The sequence below is a fragment of the Chlorocebus sabaeus genome, chromosome 12 (genome assembly GCF_047675955.1).
Source record: "Chlorocebus sabaeus isolate Y175 chromosome 12, mChlSab1.0.hap1, whole genome shotgun sequence".
Classification (NCBI taxonomy): domain Eukaryota; kingdom Metazoa; phylum Chordata; class Mammalia; order Primates; family Cercopithecidae; genus Chlorocebus; species Chlorocebus sabaeus.
This window is the reverse complement of record NC_132915.1, coordinates 86,638,840-86,663,397: the sequence shown is the minus strand read 5'-3', so window position 1 is coordinate 86,663,397 and position 24,558 is coordinate 86,638,840. Positions and strand designations below refer to the sequence as shown.

The following is a 24,558-nucleotide window of genomic DNA, read 5'->3' as shown; positions in this document are numbered from 1 at the left end:
TTATTCTTTTTTTTTTTTTTGAGACAGGGTCTCACTCTGTCACCCAGGCTGGAATGCAGTGGCAGAATCTCGGCTCACTGCAACCTCCACCTCCCGGGTTCAAGTGATTCTTGTGCCTTGGCCTCCCAAATAACTGAGATTACAGGCGTGTGCCAACACCCAACTAATTTTTGTGTTTTTCATCGGGATGGGGTTTTGCCATGTTGGCCAGGCTGATTTCAAACTCCTGAGCTCAAGTAATTCACCTGCCTCGGCCTCCAAAAGTATTGGGATTACATGCGTGAGCCCCTGTGCCTGGTCTAACCTCTTTTTATGTCTTTGTTCTGGCTGAGTTTTCTAGAGTTATGAAATTGGTTAGATTTCATCTCCTTTGTAAATTCTGTGTCAAGGGGCATGACTTTGGAATTTTACTTCTATTAGGCCTTGGTGTCTCAACAGAAATTTCGATTTTAATGTCGTGTAACAACAACAGCAATGTAATTATAACAACTACAGCAACAACAACAATAACAAGTAATATTTATTGAGTGCTTAATTTGTTCCAGGCCCCTTACTGAATCCTCACAATAACTCTTTTAGGTTGGTACTATTATTTATAAAGGGCACACTAATGATGCTGGACTTTGATTGTTGGGCTGAGGAAGTTCATATTGCACAACACAGAAGTGCAGGCCTTGCTAATGGCATTTCAGCTGGCTATTTTCCCCTCCTTAAAGATATTTGTGTGGGTCCTTGAGTCAGGCCTCAGAGCAATTGCTTTCCTCCAACGGGAGACAGTAACTCCGCCTAAGAGATGATCCAATTTCAGTAATTCCTGGGAGGCCATTGCTGTAATAAAGGCCATTCTTTATGATATAAAAGTCTCACCCTTTTCCCCTCTCCCTTAATGTTTCTAATTTGAGCCCCTCTGGTCCCTGTGGAGCTTTTAAATGCTTCAAGTGCAAACCTAGTGCCAAAGCAAGCCTGTCTGACTAGGGAGGCAGAGCCCTGCACTGTTGCCGAATATTGAACAAACATCCGTGCAGCTTTGGCTCTCCCAGAAGTCCTTAGTCTGATGCTTTGTTTTGTTTTCTGGATGAGGGCAAGCGGTGCCATCACCTCCTGCCGAAAAGCCCTGGCTGCCCTCCCAACAAGGAGTTGTCACTTCAACTGAGGCTTTTTTTTTTTTTTTTTTTTTTTTTTGGTGGCAACAAAATAATACCCAGCAGGAATTTGGGAGGAGAAAAAAGAGAGTTCAGTTGGCAGGTTCTCAAATGAATGGGTTGTAGTGTCATTGGAACTGAATTGGGCTTGAAACCAGACATGATCCTATTTTGGAAGCATTGTTCAGAGGGATGAGAAATGTGAACAGAGGATAAGTCTCTTCAAAAATGTTCTCTTTCCTTGGCCTGTTAAAGACACCGTATTTTAACCTAACTCTCCCATTCACTTAATGGCAAGGGCCTACATAAAAACCTAGAGAGGGTCAGAGTAACTGGAAAAGTGCTCAGCTATTCATCTGTTGACCTTTTGATTAGAGCACTAATTTTACTTTGGGAAGAGGTTGTGTATTGACTACAATCATTTATTAGTTATCATCCTTGTAATTTACCAATTCTGGCTCTTAGGTTCATCGATGCTTGGATAAGGCAGCACAGGGTATATATGTTTACTATATATTTAACAAATATTTAAAATATTTTTGAAAGCCTGCTGTGTTCCAGGTACTGTGTAAGATGGATATGGCATCAGCAAAACTGATGCTGTCTTTTCCTTCATGTAGTTTACAATCTCGAGACGTTAATAGGTGATACAGAGAACAGGATGCTTTGAGGGTCTGTAATATGAAATCTTAATAGGTCAGGTGCGGTGGCTCATTTCTATAATCCCAGCACTTTGGGAGGCTGAGGTGGGCAGATTACTTGAGCTCAGGAGTTCAAGACCAGCCTGGGCAACATGGTGAAACGCTGTCTCTACCAAAAAATGCAAAACAACAACAACAACAACAACAACAACAACAACAAAACCAAAAAACAAGAAAACATTAGCCAGGTGTGGTGGCGTGTTTCTGTGGTCCCAGCTACTTGGGAGGCTGAGGTGGGGGGATTACTTAAGCCCGGGAGGCAGAGATTGCAGTGAGCTGAGATTGTGCCACTGACTTCAACCCAGGTGACAGAGAGAGACCGTGTGTGTGTGTGTGTGTGTGTGTGTGTGTATCTTAGTATACATTAGTGGCATGAGGAATTCAGGGAAGGCTTTTCTGAGGAATAGGCAGTTGAACTAAGACCTGAGGGATGAGTGGAAGTTAGCTTGGAAAATGCAGGGCTGGAGATGGGGTGGGGGAAAGAATTCTGTGCAGAGAGAAGAACCTGTGACAGGATTGAGAGGGGCAGAGGGTATATGCAAGGAATTTAGCCATTGTAGCTGAACTAGGAGGAACAGAATAAGAGATCCAACTGGAGAGGCAGCATGTTGTCTAGATCCCACATTTTCTATGTGCTGTCTTAAGGGTTTTGGTTTTTAACCTAAGAGCAGTGAAGTGCAATGGAAGAGTTTTAAGCAGGAGAAGAATATAACATTTGCCTTTCGAATAGATGACTTTAGCCACAGGTTAAGGTTGAAACAGAAGCAATTAGCTTTTGCAATTATAATGTCTACAGAGGAATAATTAATGGAATGGCTAATGGTGTTCCATCTTAACTCTCATCTAGATCATAACTTAGGCGTGACGCAGTCTCTAAGAAAAGGGTCACTGTTAATACAAGTGCATGAGACTTAGAAATAAGTCCCTCTCCTTATTTTGGTCATAGGTTTCAATGGGGTTGGACCAGATTATAGCCCTCCTTTGGCAAAATTAACCCTTAAATTCAGCTGTAAATTCTATACTGCTACTGTGGTGCAATTTTCAGCCAAGGTTGTGGGCTTTTACTGCACCAATAGGGATGATAGATTTAAAAAACTGAAGATTTATTGAACAGAAGCAGACTAGCAAAGATCTATAGATTATTGTGTTGTTAAATGGATAGTTATATCTTTAACCCAATGACTGTGAATGTTTGTTTGATCAAGGGGATTTTTACTCTTAGCACCAAGTTATATTTCTTCTCAATGAAATTATGTGCATATAGCAAGGTGCTATGGGGATCATGCCATCTGTGTTTTAAAATATGAGATAACATGAGATAGTCATTTAAATGATGAATTGGTTATTAGAAAACTGGGATTGTGTGCTGAAAGGATCACTGACTCACTGTGTGACCTTGGAAAGTCATTTTCCTTCTTTGGGACACACTTTTCTCTTTTGTAAAATGTGAAGATTTGTACTAGATCAGCATAAAAGTGTGTTCTTTCAATAGTTTTTGAAATCCATTATATGAAGAAAAGATGCCCCAGTCTATTTTTTCTCCCTGGAGATGCATGATCTAAGTATATTGATGGTGCATTTGATTCCACAATTTTTACATTACCTAATCCATCATACTTCCATATTCCTGTGTGGTTGGATCATTTCTCTGAAACTCAGTTTCCCCATCTATAAACTAGGTCAAGAGCAGGGGTTGCCAAACTTTTTCTGAAAAGGGTAAGTTAGTTAATATTTTTAGGCTTTGTGATTATAGAGTCTTTGTTGTAACTACTCAATTCTGTTGTTGTGGCTTTTCACAATAAATAAATGAATGGGGGTGGCTGTGTTCCAATAAAACTTTATTTACACAAACTGGAAGGGGACTGGATTTGGCCCATGGGCCATAGTTTGTTGACCTAGGCCAGAGTGTGGGCTAATGAGTCCCTAGTGTCCTCATTGCTCTGACTCTCTCTTGACCTTCTCCCCGAATGGCTATTCTCTCCCAAGTTTGAAGTCATCTTTCCTCAAAACTGTCCCTCTGGTCTATAAAAAGTCATCATCATCTTCTTTTGAAAGGTCTGGATATAAGACTATCCTGTCTCTAGCTGCTGGGATGCCTTCCTTACACCCTTGTTTTGTTTGTCTTAGTAACTACCCTTCTTTAATCCCTGTGAAGGATTGGTTAACTGGAATTTTCCTTGTCTTCCTCCCCCAGAGCCTTTGATCTGATACTCATAAGCATTTGCTGACAGCCAGACAGAAAAGGTGGAGGCCAGATTCCAGGCCTGAGGGCCCAGAGAGTAATGAATGAAGGCTGCGTTTATTTGTATTTCTAATTGGCAAGTCCATTTCCAGATCAGCTGCGTGTCACTACAAGCCGAGAACAAGAGCAAGAGACAACTCTCCTTTTTCTCCCCGACATAAGGGCTCAGGGCCCCTATTTCCACTGAGGCAGAAGCTTACCTTGACATTCCCAGGCTTCGTTGAATCTGCCAGATGGATTAAGCTCCGTCTCTTAGTATAAAATTACCATGTTTTACCGCTCAGATGACGCACTGCACATCTGTGAGGATACCATTCACATAGTCTGTGATGTAAAAGGAACCCTCTCGGATGTACAAATCACTTTGCTTCTTCAAGGTTTTTGATATAGCCATAGAACCCCCTGTTTTTTTTTAATGAAATCTTGTATAGAAGGCCAGTCTATAAAAGAAATATAAGTGAAACTGCTCTGTTTGAAACAGAAATGAGAGTTCAGAGCCCTGCCTGCTCAATTTCCCTCTTTTTCTATACAATCAATTGCTGTGGTGCTTCCTAGGATCCCTAGGATTCCTCAGAAGAGTTTTGGAGACTCTAGACTAGATCATGAATATAGCTGTAGCCATTCAGAATTCTATAATCTCTCTGTCTGACTGAGTATCAAATACATCCCTCGCACCATGTTTGGCACTGAAAGTGGGTAGGAATGGAAGCCATGGCCCCTGGTCTCCAAGAGTTGATAATATTGTTTTAGAGGTCAGCAGAAAATGGGAAGGGAAAATGAACTTAAATAAGATCTCATAAGTAGAAACACTTATTCAGAAAAGAAGGGCTGGGGCAATGAAGCATGATTCCCTAAAGACAGTAACATTGGAATGGAGCATAGATAGATAGAAGAGATGTGGAAAGGCCGAAGGGAAGAGCAGCACAGAGTGAGCAAAGGCACAGAGGTGGGAAATACTGGTTTACAGATCAAGAGAGATGGCACAGAATGAAGCAAGCATTAGATCTCAGTGTGCACATGAAGAAAGAGGCAGGAAAAGTGTGAACAAGGGAACAGGTAAGCACACACACACAAAAAGGAGAAATAATGTCTTTTCCAGGCAGTCCTACCTCCTTCTTTCTCATTTACTATTCATAACTGATTTCATTGGTATTATTAACTCCATTTCTCAGAATTTATCATTGGAGTCACCAGGATATTGACATTTTCCTAAAGTTGCGGAGGTATTTTCAAGCAGAAATGAGATTTCAGATGAAGTTGGCTTGATCCAAAGCTTGTGTTTTCCTTGTAATATTGGGCTGCATGGAAAATATAGGACTAGATATAAATTTTAGAGGAAGGATATACTTTTTGTAGGTGGACAGACGACAGAAAGGAATTTTTGGTTGTCTAAAAAATATCTTTGAATATTTATATCTTGCACAATTACTGAGTAACAATGTAGCCCAACCTACCAACTTTATTTATTCATTTATTTTTCATTTATTTATTTATTCTGAGATGGAGTCTCACTCTCTTGCCCAGGTTGGTGTGCAGTGGCACAATCTCAGCTCACTGCAACCTCTGCTTCCTGGGTTCAAGTGATTCTCCTGCCTCAGCCTCCCGATAGTTGAGATTATAGGTACATACCCCCATACTCGGCTTGTATTTTTAGTAGATATGGGGTTTAGCAATGTTGGCCAGGTTGGTCTTAAACTCTTGACCTCAGGTGGTCCACCTGCCTCGGCCTCCCAAAGTGCTGGGATTGCTGTGCCTGGTCCCAACTTTACATGTGGGGAAAATGAGTGCCAGACAAAGCGAGTGGGTATTTAATGTAAGTGGTAGGACAATACACCATTCTGGCCTTTGAACCCTCATTCTGGCAGTCTTTCCAAGGCATCATGAATAAATCACTCTATCATCATTTTACCTCTTCAATGGATACCAGCTTCTTAGCATCTGTATTTTGTGAGTTCAAGGGTCTGGCCTTTTGAGTAATCCTGAGTTTACCTTTCCCTTTTCCTGTTTTGTGCCTCTCCAGAGACCACAGAGCTGGGCAGCAAGAAGGAGCTCAAGTCCATGCCCTTCATCACCTACCTCTCAGGTTTGCTGACAGCCCAGATGCTGTCAGATGACCAGCTCATTTCAGGTGTGGAGATTCGCTGTGAAGAGAAGGGGCGCTGTCCATCTACCTGTCACCTTTGCCGCCGGCCAGGCAAGGAGCAGCTGAGCCCCACACCAGTGCTGCTGGAAATCAACCGTGTGGTGCCACTTTATACCCTCATCCAAGACAACGGCACAAAGGAGGTAAGCTTCCCTGGCCCAGCCACTCAGTCAGACTTGACCAGCCCTCCTACCTCCTGCCCTTGTGGACTCTTTGTCCAGGGGAATTGTCATCATGATCATCATCATATCATCATCATGGTGATTACCGACATTTATTGATTCCTTACCATGTACTAAGTACTTACATAGTTTGACAATACTAGTTGTTATAAACAATAAACCCTTAAATCTCAGTGGCTTAATATAATCAAGGTTTTTGTTTGTTTGTTTGTTTGTGGAGCATCCCAAATAGATGTTTTTGATTGATGGGTGACTTTATGAGAAGTAGTGCAGGCTGGGCACGGTGGTTCATGCCTGTAATCCCAACACTTTGGGAGGCCAATGTGGGTGGATCACCTGAGGTCAGGAGTTTGAGTGCAGCCTGGCCAACATGGTGAAACCCCATCTCTACTAAAAACACAAAAATTCACCAGGTGTGGTTGCAGGCATCTGTAATCCCAGCTACTTTGGGAGGCTGAGGCAGGAGAATTGCTTGAACCTGGGAGGCGGAGGTTGCAGTGAGCTGAGATCGCGCCATTGCACTCCAACCTGGGTAACAGACTGAGACTTGGTCTCCAAAAAAAAAAAAAAAAAAAAAAAAGGTAATGCAGGGGCTCAGCCTGTTCCTTGTGTGCTGCATTGACCTGATGCTTCCATAATTGCTGCGGAAGGAGAAAGAACAGGGAGGGTTGCACATCATAGGTTTAAATAGGCCAAGCCTGAAAGTGGCAAGTGTCATTTTACCTCTCGTCCATTCTATTGATTAGAACTCAGCCATCGTCCATACCTGTCTGAAATGAAGACAGGGAAATGGATTTTACCTGTGTGCCTAGGAAAAGATATGGGTTTGTTGAAAATCTAGCAGTGTCTACCTCAGTACAATACTTGCATTATCTCATTTACTCTGCCCTCCAGATCTGTGATTTACTTACATATATTGGTTCGATTCATATGAAATTGCTGACATTTGGCCATTTTTTACTTATAAAATGGCAATTTCATTTGGTTCATTTTAATATCATACCCATTTTACAGCTGAGGAAACCTCAAAGATATTAAGTGATTTACTCAAAGTTGGTCTGCTCCAGAGTTTATATACTTAGCCTTGAAATTATTGCTCCTCTTTTCTCTTTGGTTCTCTCACTTTTAATTATAGAATGGCAGGGCTTGAGGGGACTTATGAATTATTGGTTCACTGGTTTGCGAACTTATCTTTATGGAACACTTTTTCCAAATGCAATCTTTCTTGAAACTCAATCCATAAAATCAGGAATAGTGATGCCACTAGTTCAATGAGGCAGAGGAAGGTAGATAAAGTATCTCCCATTTGATCCCCACTCCTCCCTCTACAACAGCTCCTAGATAGCCCTGGGCCTCCAGTGGTAGACCACTGACTAAGTCGAGTGGAACTCTATGAATCCTGTGCCCCTCCCACAGCATCCTTCTTGGCTACGTGCTGGAGGGTGTTAAGTGCTCATACAGAGCTTCATAGAGGAAAGACAAGGTGTGGGAGTAAGGAGGTAGGGAAAGTGTCAGGTAGAGGACCTAAGGAAGAAAAGAACATTGTTTGTACAAAGACCAAAAGAAATGTCCCATGACTAAGACCAAGGACAGAGGGAGAAACAAAATGAGTCCTGAGCATTTCCACAATATCATAAGCCAGATTGTGGAATTTCGACCCTATCCTGCGGGCCTTGAGGTGATGATGATGCATGATTATTGGCAGGAGGCTGTCGGGATTAGATTGTGTGGCAGAAGGAGGCCTCTGTAAAAAACCCAAATTCCCATCCATGGGACAGCAGTGAAATAGGCGTAGGATATATATTTGATAGAATATACTACAAAAACCAAAATGAGTGAGCAGTAGTGAGACCTGTCAATATGAAATGAATGAACATATTATTAACTGAAGAAAGTAAGTCCCCAATTTTTTTTTTTTTTTTTTTGGAGACAGAGTTTTGCTCTTGTTGCCCAGGCTGGAGTGCCATGGCGCAATCTCGGCTCACTGTTGCCTCCTGGGTTCAAGTGATTCTCCTGCCTCAGCCTCCCAAGTAGCTGGGATTACAGGTACCCGCCACCATGCTGAGCTAATTTTTTGTGCTTTTAGTAGAGATGGAGTTTCACCATGTTGGTCAGGCTGATCTTGAACTCCTAACCTCAGGTAATCCACCCACCTCAGCCTCCCAAAGTGCTGGGATTACAGGCGTGAGCCACCATGCCTGGCCCCAAACATTTTATATGGCACAACACCCTTTCCTCCCTTCTTTAAGTTAAAGCACACCTACACCTCAAATATACTATCTTTTAGGAATAAATACAGATGCAATAAATATGATTTAAAAAGAGAAGCAAGGAAGTGATGAACATAAGAGTCAGGATGATGGTTATCTTGAGTCAGAAAAAGTAAGGTAATAGCATGAGGAAGCATATGTTACATGTAAGTAGTCAAGTTCCTAACTGGTGTTTCTTTGTTTGTTTGTTTGAGACTGAGTCTTGCCCTATTGCCCAGGCTGGGGTGTAGTGGCACGATCTTGGCTCACTGCAACCTCCGCCTCCTGGGTTTGAACAATTCTCCTGTCTCAGCCTCCTGAGTAGCTGGAATTACAAGCGCCCACCACCGCGCCTGACTAATTTTTGTATTTTTAGTAGAGACAAGGTTTCACCATGTTGTGTAAGCTGATCTTGAACTTCTGACCTGAAGCAATCCACCTGCCTCAGACTCCCAAAGTGCTGGAATTACAGGTGTAAGCCACTGCGTCCAGCCCCTAGCTGGTGTTGGTGGTGGTAAATTTGTGGGAATTCATTAAAGTTTAAAAAGTTTATTAAAACTAACTAGGTAACTGAACAAATAAATAAAGCCTACCCATGCATGGCTCAACAATGAGCTTCAGTCCTAAACTGAACATTGCAAATAATTTAATTCTGTGCATCAGAGGTCCCCAAACTAACACCAACAATAAAATACATATGTGTATGTCTCCACACCTCCAACGGCAGGGTCAGAATAGACTGTGAGAATGTAAGAGTAGAATCAAGGAGATCCATGAAGAGGCTCTTGCAGATTCCAGTAAATAACAAGAACAGGGCCAGGGGTAGTGGTTCATGCCTGTAATTCTAGCACTTTGGGAGCCTGAGGTAAGAGGATAGCTTGAGTCTGGTGGGTTCAAGACCAGTCTGGACAATATAGGGAAACCCCCATTTATTTAAAAAAAAAAAAAAGTTACAATAGAAAATTAGCAGGCCAGGTGCTGTGATCTTAGCACTTTGGGAGGCCAAGACAGGCTGATCATGAGGTCAGGAGTTCAGGACCAGCCTGGTCAACATGGTGAAACTCCATCTCTACTAAAAATACAAAAATTAGTTGGGTGTGGTGGCATGCACCTATAATCCCAGCTACTCAGGAGACTGAGGCAGGAGAATCGCTCGAATCCAGGAGGCAGAGGTTCCAGTGAGCCGAGATTGCACCATTGCATTCCAGCCTGGGCGACAGAGTGAGACTCTGTCTCAAAAAAAAAAAAAAAAAAAAAAAGCCTGGTGTGGTTGTGCACACCTGTCATCCCAGCCACTCTGGAGACTGAGGTGGAAGGATCACTTGAGCGCATCAAGCACTCAAGGAGGAGGTCAAAACTTCAGTGAGCTATGATTGTGCCACTGCACTTCAACCCGGGCAACCGAATGAGACACAGTCTCCAAAACACAAATAAATAAAAATACCTAGTGGCTCGACTAGTGTTGTATCAGTGAGGATGTAGCTGTGTGTGACTGGCCTTCTGGGACTTGGTGAATGAGCCTATGAATATCCCTGTTTACTGCTCTGTGAACTCACCCCAGTGACGGCCTTTCTGGGCCACACTGTCCTCATCTGCAATGTGACACACTACAAGCCAAGCCACGGGACTTTTGCAATGTGTTCTTGGCACATGCATAACAATAGATAGGCTGGTGGTGCCTTTCCTGTTTGTGCAGGAGCCAGATTCCCCTATGTCTGGATTCCATGCCAGGTTCTCTCAGCATCATTGAAATATTCAATTTATTGGAAATCCAGTGAGGTCTTTCTGAGGCCAATTAGTGGTGTGTGATCAGAGAATCCCAAGAGTGTGAAAGTGGTCACTAGATGTCACTGTTCTCCTTGCAGCAGACCTGTGGAGCTGGAAGTGCTGGTCATTCATTCATTAAGTATCTTTTTGCCCCCACTGTATGCTAAGACTGCGTTATACCCTGAAGAGTGAACAGTATGACAAGTGGATATGGTCTTTATCTTTATGGAGTTCACAGACTTATGGAGAAGACATTATTAATGAAACAATCACATGAATAAGTAGAGTCAAGACTGTACAGAGTACTAGGCTGGTGGGTTGCAAGCTGTATCAAGGGGCCTTGTGCAGAGAAGGCTTTCCTGAGGAAGTGACATGTAAAGTGAGCTTTTGGGGGCCAAGTGCATAAAATGAATGTGAAAGTCTGGGGTTTCAGAAAGGAAAAGGAGAATGAGAACATCGCTGGTAGAATGCCCAACTTCTGCAAAGACCTGAAGAATGAACAAATGTGACCCATTTCAGGAAGAGAATGAAAACCAGTGTGGCTGGAGCTGAGACTGGGAGAAAACCCCATGGACAATGCTGAAGAGAAGTCAGGCAGAACTGCACAACATGTGGTGAGAAGCTTAGCCTCAGACAGTCGGGAAGCCAGGATAAGTTAGAACAGACGGACAGGCATGGGTACTGTCTTCTCACTTCCACTCTCTTTTCCTCTTAGTGATCCTTGCAAAGAAAGGTTAGAGCTGAAAGACTGTTGGTGGCTTCTTCCAAGCCTCCAGTTTCTTCTCTCCCTTCCCAAACACAAATGAAAGGCCTGTTTAAAGTGTCATGGCAGCCTAAGAGATGGAGTGCCTTAGGCATTTCCAAGGGAGCCAGGTTGCAGTGGGAATGAGTGGGATAGGCCCACTGCAGGTCTGGAAATGATCCTGGAGGAAGGGAATATGGCCACAAAACAAATCTGGTGGGAAGAAAAAGCAGCTACTCTCATTTTGTTTATCATTTATTTCTCCAACTCTGCCTCAAACTCCCATCACCCTTCCTCCCATCACTTTTCCATCTTTCTAACATCTCTACAGGCCACATGGATACAAGAAAACACTAAAGAGCCCTGACCTATAGTTGAGGGGCCTGGGCTTTCACACTGAGTCATAGCAAGTCATAGCAAGTTCTTTTCCCTTTCTGGGACTTTCTTTTCCTACTTCAAAAAACAAAATACAAACAAACAAAAAACAAAAAAAAGATAAGTTGAGTCAATTTCTATCTGAGTTTCCTACAAGACACTTTATTTACATGGAAGCAGATAGTACAGGATCTTTGCTCCACCGCCTTGTGTTGGGATCTTTCCTCAATCCCCATTCACAGTGTGATGCTGAATGGTGTCTTCATACCTCAGTTTCCACATTTGTAAAATGTGGTCTCACAATCCCTACTTCACGGGAATCAAAAGAGATAATGAATGCATAATGTCCAGGAAGAAATCACTTAGCAGGTGAATGTTATCTATGATAGTGATAAAAATAATGTTTATTTAAAATGGCTCTTTTCTTTTTCTATGTTTCGTTTGGTAACTCCTTTTCTAGGTAGTACTTAAAAACTTTGCTGGTGCCTGAAGTGCTGGGGACATGACATTTTAGAAGAGGATTCATATTTTGTATGGGAGAGGCCATTGGCTAACCCAAAAGGGCACTTTACAAATGGAGGGATCTCAGGGGCATTTTCTCACTTTATAAACAGTGCTGGAACTCATACTGTGTTGGCAATGAATATCATAGCTCATTCTAATGCAGACTGGAAGTTCTTCTCTATGAGAACCCCTGACCCCTGGAGTAGAAGCTCTGAGTAAAATCCTGAACCCCATTTTATGGCACAGTTAGGGACTAACAGGGAGAGAATATGACATGCCTGAGGTTTGTGGGGTATTTTTGTCCTCTGATTCTGGACCAAGGTATTCTCGATGGCCTTGGGGACTGTTGGACACTAGCTCCTTGGGTAGTTGGGGTCTCCTTAGGTACACTCCTGTGAATGCATGGGAAAAGATGATGCCTTCTGCCTAAGCTGGAAACGAGCCCTTGATTATACTTTGTGCTGTTGTTTTGAACAAGAGAAGGAGAAAAAAACTCTTTATGATGCAGAATTTGATTAATGCATAAATCTCCTCCCTCCACCTGTTAAATGGCTCTTACACGGCCCAAAGCCACAGAGGTTGGCTCAGCACAACTGGTGCTTAAATGTACAAGACTTCTTGCGGTTGTTAACTTAGCTTCTGGGTGAAAGAGAGTCTTCCAAGTGGAGGAGGCAGAGGAGTGGCATAGTGAAGAGCCAGACAGAGTTGGATTTGAATCCCTTCTCTGCCATTTACTGTCTATGTGACCTGACTTTTACTCATTTGTAAAGTAGACAATCTAGTATTTATCCCTTTTCATCTCAGGGCTGGGAGTTTTCTTTGGGAAAACAGAGACACTAGGAATCTGAACTAGGCTCTGTCCTTGATTATTATATGACATTGGATACTTCTACTGTCTAGGTCTACTTCTACTGTCTAGGTCTCCTTTTCTTTATCTGTATGATGAGAAAAGCAGGCTAACTTCATCCAAGGTCCCCTTTGGCACTTTGATAATGTCAGCTCTAACTTCTACCCAGAATATAAAGCAAATCTTTTGAGGTTGGAAGAGGCATCCTGTGACCCAAAATTTGTTTCCCATTCAGAGACAATGCCAATTTTACTCCTTAAATTTAATACTCGAAGGAGAAAGGTATACATATCTTGCACTCCATCCCAGTGGCACACAATGACGTAGCATTTATAAGCAGATATGGCTATTAAAATCATATCCTGTTTATTTTACAAATGAATCTCTTTATTTTACAGATAGCAAAACTAAGAACAGAGCTGAGGACTGATGTTTTTTCAGGTCACATAGCCAAGGCTGAATTTGAAGTAAGACGTGACTTCAACCCTTGGAAATATCCTTTATTTTTCCAAGGCTCAGTTTTCTCATCTGGGAAATGGGTGATAGAAACTTTCCCCACAGATGTCTGTAGAAAAATTAAGAGACTTCTAGCATTTTGAAGGATGTAAAATACTCTGTAGATCTGAGTGGTTCTTTCTAGCCCTCGGGTTTTCTGACTTCCAATCTTGTGAGCATTTTCTGTTCATGCTGCCTTGGGAAGAGTCATGTGTAATTCTGGTCTTGTGGTTGTCTGACCTTCCAGCAGATCCTTTCTCTGCCAGAAAAGCTTGTTTGTTTCATTTCCACTTTTTGGCTCAAACTGAGAAGAGAATTCCAAATAACTACTCTTTGAAGAGAAATTAACAGCCAAGTCTCACCTCCTCCCCCAGTTATTACCAATACCCACCATCACTACAACCATGACCACTACCACCATCACTACGCTACACCACTAGTATCACTACCAGCATCACCCTCACTCTAGCCCCGTAACTGTGATTATCTTGCATTGGTTGCCTACTGTGTGCTAAATACTGTGTTAGAAAATGTGCTATAGAGAGGAATGAGACACAGACTGTGCCTTCAAGGAGCACGCAGTCTAGTGACAAGAACACATATGCTACTATAATTACTTACATATGCTACACAAATGCATGATTTATTTTTGAATAGTGCAATAGACATTCCAACAGTGTTAGAATAGAGAAAGAAACTCTGAGAGGGAGAATCTGGAAACAATTCTTGAAGAAGGGAAGGTGGATATGGGCACATAGTAGAACTGCAAAGCAAGTTTTTTGATGATGATGAAGACAATAATATCCACCAGATACATATATATGTACTATGTGCCAAAAGCTGTGCTAAGGACTTTACATGCTTTATCTAATTTAATCATCCAACTTATGAGGGAAGTACAACTTATGAGGGAAGTACAACTTATGAGGGAAGTACAATTATTATCCTTATCTAACAGATAAGGAGATGGAACCCCAGAGAAGCTTGAACCCAGGTCTGTAAGATTTCAAAGCTAGGCTCGACCAGAGTTGGAAAACTGTGGCCCATGGGCCACATCCAGCCTGCTTCCTATTTTTATAAATCAAGTCTATGAAACATAGCCACATATATTGATTTACATATCATCTATAACTGCTTTCCTGCTGCAACAGCAGAGTTAAGTAGTAGCTACAGAAAATAGTATGAGGTGCAAAGCTCAAAGTGTTTACTTTCTAGTCCTTTAAAGGAAAAGGTTTGCCAAACCCCGGTCTAGACTAAGCAATATTGGAAAACCAGGGGACAGAAAAATATGTCAATACTATGTGCCGAGCATGTAGAATAGAAGAATAGAAGAGTAAAACCTAACAATTATCGAGTGCCAACTATGTGCCTGGCATTTTAAAAAGTGCTTCATGTGTATTAATATACATTCTCTTACTCTGTCCCCCTACAACACATTTGAAGTATTCACTATTATGCTTACTTTACAAATTAAAAAACAAAACCTGAGACTTCAGAGAGGTAAATAATTTACCTAAGATAACATACCTAGTGAATTGTGGGGTGAGAATTCAAACCCATGATGTCTGAGTCCAAAACTTTTGTGTTCAGTCAGCCATTCTTGCAGCAGGCCTGAAAGCTTAGGTAGAAATAAAACTGGAAAAGGGATAGGCAGAAGGCTGTGTTGTGGGCAACTTTGAATGCCATGTTGTAAAATTTAGGTGCTGTGCAAACCATATGGCATCTTTCAAGATTGTAGGTCAAGGGAGAGATATAACTAGATTTGAGTCGTAGAGTAGCAACTGTAGTAACATTAGAAGATGAATCGCAGGGACTAGGACCAATTTTATGGCAAGAGTTGTTAACTTGGCATTTGGGGATCTTTGACTTTATAGGATCTTTGGATGTTCATCCCTAGAAAGTTTTTGCAGAATTATACATTACTTGTATTTTTCTTCTGGAGAATAGATCCATATTCTTGACTCAAATGTTGTAGAATACTAAACTAAGAGGGTTAATGTCAGTTAGATGGGGGGTATATGTATGAGATGGCTGAAGAGTGAGAATTCCATTTACATAATTTGAACAAGTATTGACTAAGGGGCTCCTATTGGCCAGACACTGTTCTGGGCACTTGGGATACCTCAAGGAGCAAAGCAGGCATTATAGCCTCACAGTCTAGGAAATGAATTTCTACTGGAGTGTGTGTGAGAGAGCCATGAAATAAGCAATCAGCACAATAAATAATGTAGTACATTAAAAAGTATAGAAAAAAGGTAGAGCAGAATAAGGGAGGTCAAGAGTGCCTAGTGAGTGTGGAGTTCTGGATCTCAGAGTGTCTCAGTGGATCAAAATCACTTAAGGTGAGAATGGGGGAAGTGTTTGTTTAAAATGGAGTTTCCTGGTCTCTTCCTACTGATTCTGTGTGTGTGTTTTTTTTTTTTTTTTTTTTTTTTTTTTGTGGGTTGGGAGTTTTCATTTTCCCAACCTCCGCAGGTAATTGTGGTACAAAATGAACTTGAGAACCACTGCCCAAAACCTGGTTCATATGTCATTTTCAGTTTGAAATTCCTTCAGGGAATTCCTTGTTTAGGGATTAAGAAAGTCAAGTACTTCCTATAATCTAGCTTAAACCTTCTCTGCTATTGTGGGTCACTTCCTTTCTATCTTAGTGCATTCTGAGAAGGAGGTGAACTGGCCAAGAATCAGACTGTCAGGCAATCCTTGGCAGCAGGGAAGATCAAAGAAAAGAGGGAGAAATAATCCACATATTACTCAACACACTCATGGTCAATTACAAAAGAGGAACTTAATACTTGGCTTGCCTACCTGCAAAACTGGAAAACATAGCTCTTTCATGAGACCTGAAGACTACCAGATTCAATAATAAATGCGAGATATATAGTTTTAGCAAATGCAAACATTTTGCATGTCAGAGAAGAGAATTTTTTTTTTCCCATGGGACATTGAATTAGTTATTACATGCAATAAAAAAAGAGAATGACAGAAAAGCTTTCCCTTGTCCTTTTAATAACAAACATTTACCGAGCACTTCCATGGTGCCAGGAGCTTAGCTAAAGCACTTTATGTACTTGGCTCACTGAACCCGCTCATCAACTCCACATGGTGGGTGCTATTATTATCCTTTTTTTTCCCTAGCATGAAAACTGAGGCATGGAGAAGCTAAATCACTTGTTTCAAGGTCTTACAAATAGGAACTTATAGAACCAGGATTTGACCTGGGCACCTGAGTTGCTTCTCACTTTTCTCTCTATTAGCTACTCTTCTTCAACTTTTAAATAAAAGTTAAAGTCTAATGCATACTAAAGACAATGTCATTGCGTTCAGTTACCTTCTCCAGCTACTGTCTCTTCATTTCTTAACTTAATGGCCAAAACTTTTGAAAAAGCAGGCATCTCTGTCTACATTGATTCACTTCGATTCATTGTAGGGTTGGCTCCTACCATACAATAAAAGTACGGTAACTTCTCATTTGTAACCCTTGCAGACCACTCTACTACATTTGCCATGAATTGCCTTCCCTTTCTTCTGATCAGTATTTTCTATTTCCATTTTTGAAATCCTGAAACCAAGGAATCATCTTTGATAACTCTCTTTCCTTTCCACTTGCACCCATTCCCCACAAAATACAACCCATTCCAAGTCCTGTAGATTTATCTCCTTAAGAATTTCTCCAATACATTCACTTTTTCCCAAACTGATCCAAATCTTGCCTGTACTATTTCAGTAGTCTCTTGTCTAATAACAACCCCTATCTCTTTTAATCAATCCACTTCTTTGCAGCCAGAGTGATATTTTCAAAACTAAAACTTGCTCGCATCACTTTCCTGATTAAAACCATTTATCGACCTCCAGTTGCTCTTGTGATAAAAACCAAAGTCCTTGTCATAGTGCACAGGGACTGCTTAGGCGGAAACCTTCTAATTTCTTAAAACTCATCTTGTCTTCTTACTTCTCTTGCTTTCTGTGCTCCAGCCATAGTGATCTTCTTCTAGTTTTTGGAAACACTGCTCTGTCCTGCCAGAGAGACTTTGCACATGCTATTCCCTGCAGTTGGAATGTACTTCTCCCCTTTTCTTCTTTCCACTGAGTGAACTGTTACTCATTTATCAGCTTGCCAAGGTTTCCAAATTTGATAAGATCCTCCTTGTTTATTTGTTCACTTACTTTCTTGGGTCTCTTTGTCTTTCTTCCATAGCAGTTACCACACTTTCTAATTATACTTTTACTTTTTGAAACTGATTGATGCCTGTGTCTCTTCCTCTTCCAAATTGTATTATTTTATTTTGTGGTTGTAGCAGAGTTTATGAGGAAGAAACAGCAGATAAACTCAGAAATGGAAGGGATTACAGAAGCATCCAATCCAACCCTAGTCTATTTCTCAATTCCTTTCTTTCGCACCTTGCAACAAGTTGTGGAGACTGTGTTGGAGCATTCCCAGTTTTCAAATGGCTTGCTCAGTGACACCTAAGCATTTGGTTTCCCTCACTGAGAGAAAATCCTTTCTTATATTGAGTCAAAATATTTTCCTATACATTAGGGGGTAAACTTCATGAAACCAGGTACTACACCAACTTTTAGTGAACCTTATACTCACAACTTATAGTAAACTGCCTGATGCATAGTACAAATTCAATAAGTACGCGTAAAATGAAAACACATGATTGAATGAATGAGTGAAAAAAGGTCACCAGCTTGCATTGGCATGCTTTCACATACATTGGCTCCTTTCAATAGAAGCATGAAGGTAGCACTGTTTATCTTCATTTTATAGATAAGGAAACTGAGACTCGGAGAGTGTAGTCAGCCATTATCGAAAGCCCCACAAGGCTAGAAAATATAAGAGCCAGGGCTGGAATCCTTTTTCCAGCTGTCCAATGTCTACTTATTTATCACACCACCATCATCTATCTGAGGGTGTCATCAAAGACTGTCCCAGCCACGGCAGTGCTGGGCTTCCAGGAAGAGCGATCTGTAGGCTCCATCCCTCTTGGAGCTTAACCCTGTTCACAGGGAGCTCTTCTTGGGTCATTAGGCAACTTCAGTCAACAGTGATGCTAAGGGCCTGGAGAGAATTCACAAACAACTCAACTCTCTCTCTCTTTCTATTTCTTCCTAATCTAAGAAGAAAAAAAGTCATTCCAGATGTGTCTCACAATTCTCCAGGCATAGGCAGTTGAAAGCAGCATGAGTTTGTACCATTACACAGATGGTCAGTCTGTGCAGTACCTTCTCTGGGCGACAGACTTACATCATGCCTAGCATCTCTGAGCAAAAGGATTCCAGGCTATAAATTCATATCCTGAGAGGAGAGGAAGACCACAAAGAATGTGGATTCTCCTTGGATCATGTGTTTCTTTTCATTTTTAGCTTCATCTCCAAATTATCCCATTTAGGGGAGCACTGTTAAATCCCAGGATCTGCTACCCACTCCAAAATCAACTTAGTTAAGAGAAGCATAACATATACAAAGGTAAAGAGAATATAATAATGAACTGCCATGTACCTATCATCTTCTAGTTTTAGTAGTCATTAATCATGCCAAACCTGTGTTACCTCCTCTCACATCTGCTTCTACACTGACCTGGTAATTTTGAAGCACATCTCAAACATGAGATAATTTCATGTGTAAATGTTAAAGTCTTTATCTCTTAAAGATAAACACTCAAAAGATAACCTTAATACCCTATCCAGGATTCCCAAATGAACAATAATTTCTCTATATTATCAAACATCCCGTTATTGTTCATGTTTACCGAATTGTCTTATATCTTTGGTACCTGTTTGCTTTTTCAAATCAGAAACTAAATAAGATCCAAATGTTGTAGTTGGCTGATAAGCGAGTCTCTTCTAACCTATCCATCTCTCTTTTTATTCCTTGGGATATTTTGTGGATAAAAACTGGGTTGTTTGTGCTGCAGAGTTCCCCACAACCTGGATTTTGCTGATTGCATTCCCATGGTGTTATTTAATGTCCTCATCTGGCCTTGTATTTCTTGTAAGTGTGTAGTTAGTTCTAGAGGCTCAATCAGGCTAGATTTTTTTTCTTTTTTTTCTTTTTTTTTTTTTTTTTTGGCAATTCCCCACAGCCAGTATTGAAAAACCTGTAGACAAAGGTGGTCTATTCGAAAAACTTGAGCTTTTTACTCTAGTAGTTGAAAGGTTGTCTTTCATCTGGTCACATCTTTCATCAAGCCCTAGTTATTTCCTTTCTCCTATGTTAGTTACCTGTGGCAATGTTCTTTGAGCCTTAATTTCCCTCACGTATGTTTACTAACTAGAGTTTACTAATAATTCCTAATATCTGAGAGTACTGTATTGCATGAGATGGGTATTAACATGTTTAGCTTTGTGCTGGTGCCTAATAAGTGCTGAGTAAAGACAAATTCTTACTTATCATATTTTTGCTACTTTCTGCTTTTCCTCTTGTTCCTCCTTCTCTACATTTCATTTTTTTTTTTTTTAATCACAACAGTGCCTATGAGAAGAAAGGAATAGAAGGGATTATATAGGCATCTAGGCCGATCTTTATGTATTACTTGATTCTTTTCTCCTATATCCTGCAAGAGCTTCTTTTTGAATTCTCCTGGAATGGTTTGCTGAGTGACCTACTAAGCATCCTGTTCCACTACTACTAGAACATCCTTCTTTATGTATGTATGTATTTTTTTGAGACCAGGTCTCACTCTGTCACCTGATCTCAAAAAAATACATACATACATAAAGAGGCTGGAGTACAGTGGCACAATCATTGCTCACTGTAGCCTTGATCTCCCTGGCTCAAGCGATCATCCAACCTCAGCCTCTCAAGTAGCTGGAACTATAGGCACATGCCACCATGCTTGGATAATTTTTGTAATTTTTGTAGAAATGGAGTTTTGCCATGTTTCCCAGGCTTGTCTTGAACTGCTGGGCTCAACTAATCTGCTAGCCTTGACCTCCAAAAGTGCTGGGATTACAGGCATGTACTACCATGCCAAGCCCCTTCTTTATGTTGAATCAAAGTATTTTTCTATACATTTCTTGTCCTTCTAGTTTCTAATTCTGTTTATCAACGCTGTACTGAGCAGGTTTTAACTATTGATTTACTAGACAGAGCATATGTTTTGAAAGCGAGAGATGAGGGTTTATATACTACTTTTGTCTCAAAAAAATACTGTATGCCTTTTGGGATGTTACTTAAATTCTTTTGTTTTACCATCAGCAAAATGAGATTAATAATATCTACCTTATAGAATTGTTTCGCAAAAGTTCATGTAAGGTGCTTAGCAACACTGCCTTGCACTAGAAAAAGCTCAATAAAAGTTAATCCTCTCTCCAATTCTAAGTGACAGTCTTTCAAGTATTTGAAGATATTTTAGGTCTCAGTTGATTTTTTTTCTTCTCTCCTGGAAATCATTCCCAGTTCCCTCAACAGTTTTTCATCACATGGGTCTGAATCTTGATGTAGACTCTGCCTCAGTCCATTTCTGCTGACAGAATACTTGAAACTGGGTAATTTATAAGGAAGTTTATTTTCTCTCGGTTCTGGAGGCTGGGAAGTCCAAGATGAAGGTGCTGGCAGGATTGGTGTCTGGTGAGGGTTGCTCTCTGCTTCCAAGATGGCACCGTAGTACTGCAGGCTTGGGAGGAGAGGAACACTGTGTCCTTACATCGCAGAAAGGACTGAAGGGCAGGGCAAAAGAGCACTCACTTTAACCTTGAGCCCTTTTATATTATAAATATAATACTCCTATTTATAAGGGTGGAGCCCTCATGACTTAATAATCTCCCGGAGACCACTCCTCTTAATATTGTTGCATTGAGGATTGAGATTCAACATGAATTTTGGGGGAGATATCATGATTTAATCCACAGCCAACTCAGTCTTACCCAGGCCATACTGATTATAGGGCTCTGAAAGAACTCCAGTATGTCTAAGTACATCTTTTGTTTGTTTGTTTGTTTGTTTGTTTGTTTTGAGATGAAGTCTCACTCTGTTGCCCAGGCTGGAGTATGCAGTCTCAGCTCACTGCAGCCTCCACCTCCCAGGTTCAAATGATTTTCCTGCCTCAGCCTCTCAAGTAGCTGGGAGCTGGGATTACAGGTACCCACCACCACATCTGGCTAATTTTTGTGTTTTTAATAGAGATGGAGTTTCACCATGTTAGCCAGGCTAGTCTCGAACTCCTGACCTCAAGTGATCCACCTGCATCAGCCTCCCGAAGTGCTGGGATTACAGGCATGAGCCACTGCACCCACCAAGTTTAAGTGCATCTTAATGTGTGGTATGTGATTTATGAAGAAAAAAGTTAGAAAGCACAGAGACTATTACTGTTGCCTTAGAGTTAAGGATGGAAATCAAGTATCTTACTTCCAGACTTTTAGACTTCTCCTGGGTCACAATAGCTTCTATATTTAGTGCCATACACATAGTAGGTATTTAAAACATAACTCTTGAGTAGCTGAAGGAGACAGAAGCTCAGAAGGAGAAATATCAGTATTACATAGCAGTGGGTTATGGAGCTAAGATTTAAACCCATGTTTGTCTGGTTCCATAGCTTGTGTTCTCAGCATGCAAAGAATAGAGCCTTTTTCATTACTGGCTTTTTCCACTACACTTTGGCATGGGCAAGCCTGTTCTATCATCAGATAGGCTTTCTTGGATTCTAGAGTTTCTTCTATCATTTACCACTTCATCTTTCTTTGACAATAAAACTTGTTGCTCCTTTCTCACTTCTTATTTCTCGGCCCCTTGGAAACTGGGTTTTGCTCTACCATCTAATCAAAGTTTTTGTCTCAAAACTCAATAAAAATCATCTATTAGCTCAATTCAAAGCCCTTTTCTTAATGCTATTTCAGAGATCATACATCCACAATCAAAAGAGCTTGGACTTGGCTTCTTCAACTTTAGCTTGCTCAACCTGGATCTTTTTCAGAAATTATTGCTTGTCTTCCAAAAATCAGAGGGAACACCGGGCAACTGAAGCATAACATAGCAGGTGCTTGAGGTAGTGTAGTATATGTTAGTGAAGCTCTTCTCATCCCTCTACAGTGCTTCCCTGGTGATTGTTTCTCATATGTGCCGGTAGTCATTTTGAATAGAGCTGGAGATATATAGGTATAGATAACATATAGGTATATAGATATCGGTATAAATATAGATAGATTTATTTGCTTATTTTTATGTGTCAGGAGAGCATTAATTACATTCAAGGCAAACAGACTTACCAGTGAGATTTTGATATTTTAGAGGTTTTAGTGAGATGTCATAGAGAGAACCATGGTTTTAACAGTCAACCAGATTTACATTTAAATTTCTTATTTCATGCTTACCTGTTGGCATTGTACATTCAACTTAGCTTACTTGAGCTCCATTTTCTTAGATGTAAGATGGGAGTAATATGAACACCTACTTTATAGGGTGGCTCTGAATGTTATGTAAGATGACGGATGTAAAGAAAAGGCAGTACATGAATCAAATAGACTTAGGTTTAAACTCCCATTTTGCATGTACTATGGAGATATAATTTAATTACTCATAACCTCAATGGAGGTAATAATAGTATTTAACTGTTAAATAAGACTATGCATGTAAAGCACTTAGCAATAGCTAGTATAATTAAACACTTGATCAATATTAGTTGTAGCTTCTTCTTGCTTCCTTTTTTTTCTTCTTAGTCTTCCCCCACTTCTCTCTCTTTTTCTCCCACTATCCTCTTCTCTTGCTTCTTATTAAAGCATCCAGCACAGAGTGGGCATATAACAAACAGTAATTGTCTTACCCTTAGAGATCCACTGATTCAAAAATCAAAAGGGCAATCAGTTCACAGAGACAAGGAAAGTTGTACTTCCCCAAAGGCAAAGATAATATCTCTGATAGCTTGTTCCAGTGCTGTATTGTTTTTTCAATAGAAAATATTACAAAGAATAAAAATAATTCCGAGTGAGTGTAGATGTGCCCAGAGTCTCTTTTGTCTGTAATTAAACTGTTAAAAAATTATTTTGCTTATTAAGTTACTTTCTTTCATCTAGAGAATACCCAAGTTCAGAGCCTAGTCAATATTTGTTTAATTATCAAATATATGTGGATTTTGGTATAGATCTGATATTATTTTAGGCACTTTATACATGATCCTTGTACATTTCTAAATGAGGTAGATCTTAGTATGTACCCATTTTATATAGGCAGAAAGTAAAGCATAGAGAATTGAAGACGATTCTATCGGTTTGCTTAGTGATAGCACTGGGATTTGAACCCAGGAGTCTGGTTCCAGTGACCATGCTCCTAACCTCAATGTTCTGCCATCCTTCCATCATGTGTAACATTCTTTCCTGGGTTAAATGATCTAGAATTTTCAGAATCTCATTTGCCATGATAGAAATATGACTACATTTAAAGCTGATAACAATCTACCACTTCCAAGCTTCCTCAGCCAAATATAAAAGGCTCCCTATCAAAGGCCAAGGTAAACTCAGAATGGGTCTAGCTAGACTAAGCATGTCCCCTCCTGTCCTGTGACCTTTATTTTCCTGCCCCCACTCATAGTCCCATAGAAGCCCCACCAGCAGGAGAGGCTTCCTCCCTCAGATGCCTCCTTAGGGACAATGGGCGTACTGGAAAAATGAAATCATCAGTGGCCACAGAAGAGAAATTGTGTAATTCTTTACTTAGGAACTTGCCATTAACTTAAGCTAGCATTTAGAGATGCAAACTCCACAATCTTGGACAAATCCTTCACTTGAAACTTTCCCACCCGCCTCTCATCTCCAGATGTTCTCACCACAGGAAAGAGGAGTTAACTATCTATCAAAGGACAGCAGGCTTAGAAGACAGGTCTTGTCTCTTGGGTGGGACCAGAATCCTCAGCTAAAGGTTTCCCTTAGGAAAAGTATGTGAGTTCCAGCCAGGTTTCCCCTTCCAGGACTGGGCAGTCCAGGAGCAACGCCTTTGTAGGACACAGGCTGAAAAGGGGAACCATCCTCTGAAGAACTTAAATTTGTGTAAGACTAACAAATCCTTGACAGTTCAAGGTCACAGAGCAAGATGCCTTGGGAAGATGACTCATGATTAGATGGATGAGGCTACTGATATGGCTGTGTCTTCTCCCTGGAGTTATAACCGATGTTTCCTATTGCTCATAATTGGTCTGCTATTCATCACTTTCACAATTGCTCTCAGCTCTGTGA

At 40.8% G+C, this 24,558-nt stretch overlaps 1 protein-coding gene across 4 annotated transcripts in view; it reads left to right on the top strand.

Annotated features, from left to right (window-relative positions):
- Window positions 1-24,558, top strand: part of ASTN2 (astrotactin 2) — a 987,199-nt gene that overhangs the window by 766,363 nt on the left and 196,278 nt on the right. For all 4 annotated transcript variants that reach the window (XM_007968251.3, XM_007968252.3, XM_007968250.3 and 1 more), the window contains one exon: window positions 6,106-6,371. In XM_007968251.3, the coding sequence (XP_007966442.1) occupies window positions 6,106-6,371 (266 nt within the window). The remainder of the gene's footprint in view (window positions 1-6,105; window positions 6,372-24,558) is intronic.